The sequence below is a fragment of the Octodon degus genome, unplaced genomic scaffold (genome assembly GCF_000260255.1).
Source record: "Octodon degus isolate 3935 unplaced genomic scaffold, OctDeg1.0 scaffold00137, whole genome shotgun sequence".
In the NCBI taxonomy this organism is placed as follows: domain Eukaryota; kingdom Metazoa; phylum Chordata; class Mammalia; order Rodentia; family Octodontidae; genus Octodon; species Octodon degus.
Window position 1 is genome coordinate 5,512,789 of NW_004524713.1, and position 8,605 is coordinate 5,521,393.

Sequence of the window (8,605 nt, forward strand, 5' to 3'; positions counted from 1 at the left end):
GAAACTCAAGTTAAAGACTCCAACCACTGCCTCTGCACTGCTATCAAAACCTAGCAACATCATGAAAAACCAAAAATGGACATAGTTTCAAGTTGGTCATTTAAAAAAAAAACACCTTTCCCCACGAATGACTACTCTGACTTGCCCTGAAGCCATCAGATACACTGGAAACTGAGATGCAGGTTAAGGATACGCACTAAATCAATAATCTCAGGTATTTTCATAGGCTAACTGGAAATGAATGTCAGTCACCCTCGTCATTGCCCAAAGTCTCCATGACTCCTTAGAAAGATTCCAGCTACATCCTGGCTCCACTTCTAGGAGGACAAAGCAGGACTCATGGGCAGAACGTCATCTGAGATGGATTAATGTTCACAACAGGTGGTATTCTCATCTGTGCCACTGCCAGGCAGCTTGAACCACTGGTGGTACAAGTCATGACTATTCCATGAGTGACTGCAGCACTTCCACAAGTGGCACAGGCTGCCCGATGGGACAGTCACATCTATACCACTGGTGGTTCCAGACATGGCAGTAGACACTGTTCTTTCACCTTTCCAAGGTGCTTGCCTTGGAACTTCAATACAATTATTAACTAAACTTGCCCTTGAAACCAACCACTGATTCTAAGGTCCACGGTCCTGTTCAGTGCTAATAATGGAGATTCTCAAAGAGCTCTGTCTCCACAGGACAACCCCCAGCACCCTCTGCTGGGCCAGCAGCCCTTTACCCATCTGTGAAATGATACACTCTGTATCAGAGACAGCAAGGAGGAGGTTCATGCTGTGTTCCCAGGCAGAGGCTTCACTGAAGTTCCAATCTTCATATTCATTTTCCTATCACTTTCCTATTGGGTCTACGGTAAAATATGCCAACCCTTTACTCCCTTTATAACTCAGGGGAAACAGCTTCTACCACTGCTCCTTCTACTTTTTCCCTAACTTGTTAAAATAGTATTAAAACATTTCTACTGCTAAACTACAGAATTCCCTTAACTTGAAAGAGGGTGAAAGAGACAAACTGAGAGACTATAGATATTATCTTTTTAGCCCATCTTATTGTAAATAATCCTCATCAACTGTCAAAATTTTAAAAATCAGAAAACGTGGAAAATCTGGATTTCTACCTACCCCTGAGAAAAATCATGTCTGTCAACACTGAGCTTGTTTCTGCCAATGATAAAGCATTTCAATGCATTTTCCAGGACTCCACAAAACCTACCCAGCATGTTGTATTCATTTTTTTTTTTTTTTTACCTGCATCACTCCCTAAGGCATTCGAGCTTACGAACCCTAACTCACAACAGTTCATTCATTTTAAAAATGAAGAAAATGAGGTACAAGGAAGAGGAGGCTAACTTGCTTGATGCCACAGAACACCCTGGGGACAGATGAGGAAGTCAGGCTCGGATCTCTTCCTCCCAGTTAGCACACTGCCTCGCTACAGAAACCTAACTCCTATCAGCACCACTTACTTATGTTTCCCAAGTGGAACCTGTTACACTTTACATTCCCCTTCTATTTGTCCTTTTTAAGTAATCCTTATAGATAACAAATTTGTATCCGATTCACTTAAATATTATCTCCAACTTGAAGAAACAATCAGAGAATCAGACAAAACTGCAATACCAACTTTGAACACTTCAGTGGATGCAGTACAGGAAGGAATCTTAGCTGTCTACCCACCTGCACAAACAAGAAAAGCAGGGCCATGAGAAAGGAGAGGCCTGAGCTTGCAGGCTCCCAGTCACCAATCTTGCAGCCCAGTGGTCTCTGTACTACATCCTCACATTACCTCTGCGCAGCAACCCACCAGGGGATGCAGGGGGAAGAAGCTTTCTTCACATGGGGAAACTGTACAATTCTCTGACATTTTTATCATGCCAATCTTGACTCTGCCCAGACTAGGGTTTAGAACAAGTTTTAAACAATTAATTTATAGAACTCGAATTGTACTGGAAGACAGATTTTCTGTAGCACTGGTATTTAGCAGAAAGTTCATGAAAGTCACAGGACTCAGTGGTCTTTGTAACACTGGCTTTGACAAAAGCTAAGCCCCACGTGAAAAAAGTTGCTGTAACAACATCATAGCACCTTTGCTTTAATTTCAAACAAAAAAAGCTATGGTAGAAAGCTTTTAATAGCAGATTGAAAGTGATTTCATAGGCAATCAATTAGCAGATGAAACATTTAACTTTACTTCAAATCAATATTCCACTCAAGAAAGATGAGCCCCAAATGCATCCTCTTACACTGACCAACATAACAAAGTACAAATGAAGTCAATGTACCCCATTAGCATGCTGTGCTGTATGTCAATAAAACAAGCCCACCCCCTCCCCGAGCCCTGGCCCCTGGCAAAACAGATAAATGATTGTGCACTGCGTGATGATACCATTAGGAGAGAACTTTGGTTCATGCAGTCGGCTGCCAGAGAGGTTGCACCCAAAGCCTGCAGCCTCGGCACCCAAAGTCAGTCAGTCAGCGGTGGTGGCTCACGGGGTCAACCGTGCTCCTTCCACAACACCAGGTGAATACTGTGGTCAGGCATGCTGGTAGCAAAGACCAAGCCCGTGTCATTGTGCCCATCCAGTCCATTCAGCCAGGAAGCTTCACCTGCCAGGAAACTCGAGCCTCTCTTTGACTTCCTGTACTCTGGCAGAGGCCAGCGGCTAATCAGGCTCTCTGTCCGCAAGTCCATGATGTACAAGTAGCGGTTGTCAAACAGCAGGGCAAAGACATCTCCAAAGCCAAGCAAGGCCAAGTTCGCTACCTCAGGAGTCTTGATGACCCTACAAGGATGAGAGTTAAGGGATCATGAAGCAGAAGTCTATTTTACTTCTATTAATACTGTAATCATTTGTGGGACACTTAAAACCAGCACAAAATTCAAGCAAAGCTACAGTTAAATGAAGTTTGTGCTAAAAATGAAAATATGAAGACAAAGTCCCTCCCACAGATGGTAGTAGTATCTGATAAACTGTACAAAAGCACAAAACATTCATCAAGTCTAGGAAGGATCTTACAGATCATCTTTACCGTTCTTATTTATGAAGTGAAAAATTAAAGCCCAAGCACAGTAAACCCTTTGCTAAGGCGTCACAATTTGTCAGCTGCCAGTAGAACTAGAAGGCAAGAACCAACATCTGTCACTAAAAGATTTAGATATCAGATCCTAGAGCACCGAACAGTCTAAAACCCAGAGCAAATCTAAAGTTAAGTGACTACAGTGTCAGTCTACTCTCCAGGCACCAAACAAATGAGTTTCTCTCTAAAAATAGTAGAAGCTGAAAATATTTAGTTTTTCTTTTCTTTTTTAATGTATTTAGTACAGGGTCTACAGGGTCTCACTACACAGATCAGACTTACAGCGATCCTCCTATTTTCAGCCTCCCAAATGCTGGGATTACAGGTGCACACCACCACACCCAATCTTAAAGTTTCGAAGATAAAATAATTTAGAAACATTTAAGAATAACAGATTCCTCAGATCTTTTTAGCGAAAACTGCAGGAGTTGGAAAGGCAGACCTAACTATCACAGGTTGGCAATTTCCAAAAAATCAATGACAAAGGCACGAAATAGGAGACACAGAAGCAAACAGCAGCACAAATGAAACAAGAAAAAAAAAATTTCTGTCCATTTTTAATGAAACATGATGTTGACCAGAAAATCTGATGTCTTTCTAGAAGCAGTAGTAACAGCTGTAAGACAACAGGATACAAATACTGCTCTATACAATACGACTGGTTCAAGGTAGACACTTAAATGTATATGTTAACAAGAATATCAGGGCTGAAGAGATAGCTCAGTAGAATAAGTCCTGAGTTTAATTCCCTGTACCACAAAAAAAAAAAAAAAAGAACATCACCAAACTAGTAAGTATCCACAAAGCCAAAGAGAACAGACAGGGCCTGGTAACCAGTTTAAGTAAGGCCAGTAGAAGGATGAGAGAATGACAGAGCCAACTAAACTACGTATCATTATTTCTCAACAGTGCTGGATATGTAAGAGCCAGGCTAGATATAACAAGCTGTAAAAGAGAAAACTAAGGAAAAAGGGAAAGGGTGACAAAGAAGGAGACTTCAATCTAACAGTAGAAGTCATTTATTTATGTAGCATTTACTACTGGGCAGGCATACACCTTAATAATTTCAATTCTCACAATGCAGTGAGGTGAAGATAATTTCTCCACTACACTAGTGAATAAAGTGAGGCTAATACAATGGAGACCTAGCATTTGAGCCTAGATGTGACACCTGAATCTATAGTTTTTTTCTCCATATTCAGCTGCTTCCCAGAAGAAAGCAGGCATCTCCACTCAAGCTATACAACTCCTAAAGTAATGGATCATAGCACAAATAAGTGGAATTCCACTGAATAGGTGTGTTTTGAGTGTGAAGACACAATGAATGATGACCAGCGGTCCCTCAGAAATGAACAATGTTTGCCCCTAAGAACAAGGAAGACATAACGTAAGACTAGGAACATAAGAACATGTTCAGCATAAATGCTACAATGAATAAAATGGGAACATGAAGATAATCAAACTATTCTAGCTTTTGTCACATGAACTTGGAAGAATTTTTTGCTTTTGTGTATTTTTTCCTGAAGAAAAAATGGAACTGAACATTCCACATTAAGAGAATATTAAAGGCCTTTCTATATTTGACAAATTTTGTTGAATAGGCAAAATTGTGATAAGTACTGCTGCTAAGTGTAATCAATCAATGGAAAGGCAGGCAGATGGCATTTCAGTGTGTCATCATCCACTTTATTCACCATTCCAGGCATCGTACGACTTCTGGCTCTTCCATAAAGTCTAACTCACCATGAAAGGTAAATGTTTTTAATTAATTCAAGAAATCATGGGAGACTCAACAATGCAACTAAAGACATGGAAGAGGACTTCCAGAACTCCTTCACAAAACAGCAAGAAGAACACTGAGGTAAGTGTGCAGAAAGTCAGAGAGTGCATTTTGAAGGTGATTAACAGCAGTGTGTCTTTAACTATTTTGGGTTTTCTTTTTTGTCTTGTAGTACTGGGAATCGCACCCAGGACTGTCTCATCAAGGTGCCCAGCCTTCACTCAAATTTGTGATCCTTCTGTCTTAGCCTCCTACAGTGCTCGGATCCATACCCAACTTACTATGATTACAAATAAATGAATTACCATATTTTTAATCATACCCTAGAATTAATAACCTCTGATACAAGAAATTCTATGATACTATAGAGCAATACTAAGAATATGTATGAAAATAAAAAACCAGGTAAGTTCTGATCTTTTGCTTAGAAAGCAGATCAGAAAACGAACTCACCTTCTAGATGGAAAAAATTGCTGCTTTAGGTAAGCGTTTGCATGGCTATGTTCAAGAACAACATTCATCCCAAATCATCCCTGACTAGACCCTATGGTGCAATTCTTTACAAACATGTCTACAAGTAAAGGGAAAAGGTGTATGAGATGAGTTACAGTTACCATTTCACTGCCATTTTTCATCAGTATGATGTTCATACATGAATCACGTTCACTCACTCAGCATGTATTGAAAACCCTTGTAATGTAAAGTGTGCCAACCAATGTTGGAAGCAGAACTAAGGAGTAAACAAGGCAAAATACCTCATACATAATCTGTCCAAAAGTGAATTTATTAGCCAAACTTATTTCCCTATTTCAGGGACAGCAAATCTTTTAGAGCTTTCAATGATAACAAGCAGCCTGCTGCGGCCCACGTGCCATAGGTTTGCCACCACTGCCTAATTCCTCTTTCACTCACTCACCCAACTGCTCAAGCTAGTAAACATGGCAACCATCTAATTCTCCTCCTTAGTCAAATAACAGATTAAACCACCAAACTCCACTGATTTTACTGTCTAAACTTTTCTTTAGTATTTATTATGCTCTCCAGTACCACAGCCCTGGTCCAAGCCATCATCTTGGCCTACACTATTGCTAACAGTACTCTACTGGTTTCTCACTATGTACTCTTAGGACTCTTTTAGTTAGTAAACCTCACCCTAGAATTTGTATCTGATTTATTATCACCTTATTTCCATCCCCAGCCACACATGAATTCTTCAAATGAAGGAGTCTCTCTGCAACACACCACACTACAGACGTACCTACCCTTAACACTTAGTACTACACACCTTAATTTGAAGCATATATATATATACACACATATACATATACATGCTTTCCTAAAGAAATATCCTGTATTATGTTCCTCTTATTACAAGCATTAAAAAATTTGTATGTAATGAAGTTTTTTGTTTTCTTGTTATTGTGGTACTGGCAACTGAATCTAGGGCCTCACACAAGCTAGCTAAGTGCTCTACCAGTAAGCTGTCCCCAATCCCTATAACTAGCTACTCAGTATTAATATTCTCTTGTGTTGATTAGTGATTTCTATGAATTTGTAAGCATTTCTGTTATCTCCCAGTATGCATCATAATGCCTGACACACAGATAGGTGGCTCAGTAATGTCTGCTAATGAATAAAGCAGTCCCACAATGAAAGCAAATACAAATTCCTACTAAAGAGACCCAAAAGAGAGCGGGGAAAACAGCTCAAAAGTCTAGTGATTTCTCAATCATCAATTTAAAGCAGGATACAACCGGAAACTCGGTAGCTCTGAAGACAGGGCTTAAGAATGGTAAAGATGACTCCAAAGATACACAAATACAGTGTAGAAATGTCTCTCAAATGCAAATCTTGGGAGGCTTACCAACTCTTTTACTTTGATCACTTTAAAACTGTAAAAAGGTATCCCTGCTAGAAAACTGGGCTCTTGACCCTGAGTAATCTTGCTTTCTGCACTGAGCTAACCAAGCTTAAGAGATTGCATCACACCTCAGATTTATTGAGCAACAGTTTGTCATTTATACTTTACTTCTTATGAATTAGCTTCAAAGTTTAAGAGGCCCTACCAGATCTAGCCTACGAGGCCACAGAATTTATACTAGTGTTTCAAAAGAGGTCAGTTTGTCTTTGGAGGAGAAAAGGCAAAGATAAAACAAAAAGTTCTGACCCCAGTACTTCCAACATCAAACAATCTTGCTGATTCATTACTTAAAGCTAGAATATCAAACACTAAAACCAACAGAACTTTCATGCGGGCCCTAGAGTCTCTAACTGCAATTCTGAGTAGAAAGTATACATGAGAAAAATAAATGCAGGATCAAATTAAAACCTTTAGAAAAACATAAATGAATAAAAAACCTTTAGAGATTAAGCACTAAAACAACTACGATACGTCTAGTCTACTTTACTTCCGACCCTCCTCCAAAGACTGTAATTCAAACTAAAAGCAATATTCAACCATAAGATGTGATCTCCCCATAATGACTGCTTAAATTTCTTCTTTGCAAAATAGCCTGATCTTCCAAGTTTTTTCTCACTTTATGGTGCCTCTGGCATCCTCATACATTAACTACAGCCACGGATGGATGAATGTGAGTGCAGGGCGAGATGTGAAAAGCTGGGCAAGGCCCCTATCATGTCTTGGCATCAATTTCCTCACCTATAAAATAAAATAAAGGTCTTATGCTAACATTTTTCAGGATGTTTCAGAAATCTTTGTTTTCTCAAAACATAATCAAGTTATTTCAAGAAATGATTCTGATGGCTCTGAGATCTCACTGGTCACAACACTGGTCAGACTCTAGCAAGAAATGAGGTTGTAAACTTTGTGAACAATAAGATGGGGACTGCCAAAGTCTTGCTGGCTGGTATTACCAGACCCCACACCAGCAGACATCAAATAGTCATACATAAAACAATGAAGAGAATGTTCAGCTTCCTCCACACTCCCTGGTCACCATTTCTAGACCTGCTATGTAACACAACTCTGAATTGTTAAGAGGCATGTGCACCAGAAGTGTAAAGTATAGAAGGTTTGACAAATTCTAACAGGTTTCTTACTGTAAAGGTTTCTCAAGTTCTTAATAGTAAAGATCTGCCTAGTCTTGTGCTAGGTTTTCAACACATTTAATATTCACTTATAGATGGGGAAATTGAGGTACAAGGGAGTTGAGAAATTTATACAAAATCATGTAGCAAATTATAGATGGCACTGGGTCTTAAACCAAAGTCTAACAATAAAATAAATTTTCTCATTTATCACATAGCACTGGCTTCTATCAGCCCCAAATATGCTAACAGACACAGCTAATATTCAAGCTCATCTATGGTATGGAATGAATCACAAAATTATTTGTCCAACAACCTCTTTGTTTCTTTGGCAAGAAACCACAAGTTACATGTTCTCTAGGTACCTCTTTCTACCAGTCAGTAAAGGCCACACGATCTCTCAACCCCACCAAGGTTGGCCAGACCCATACAACAATACAGAATTGCAATGAACTATGAAACAAAACTTAACTTACTGATTTTTTTTTTTTTTTTTTTTTTTAAACCAGGGATTGAACTCAGGCCCTTCCACTTGCCAGGGAAGTGTTTATTCCACTGAGCCATCTCCCTGGCCCCAAATATTTCACCTGGTACAATTTTTTTTTTTTTTTTTTTTGCGGAACCGGGGATTGAACTCAGATCCTTGCGTTTGCCGGTCAAGCGCTTATCCTACTGAGCCATCTCCCCAGCC

At 39.5% G+C, this 8,605-nt stretch overlaps 1 protein-coding gene across 1 annotated transcript in view; it reads right to left on the reverse strand.

The window, feature by feature from the left end:
- Window positions 1-2,084: 2,084 nt before the first annotated feature.
- The window catches only part of Fbxw2 (F-box and WD repeat domain containing 2), a 29,562-nt gene continuing 23,041 nt past the window's right edge, over window positions 2,085-8,605 (reverse strand). Inside the window, 1 exon segment of the mRNA XM_004641469.2 lies at window positions 2,085-2,791. Within this exon segment, the coding sequence (XP_004641526.2) occupies window positions 2,503-2,791 (289 nt within the window). The 3' untranslated portion in view covers window positions 2,085-2,502.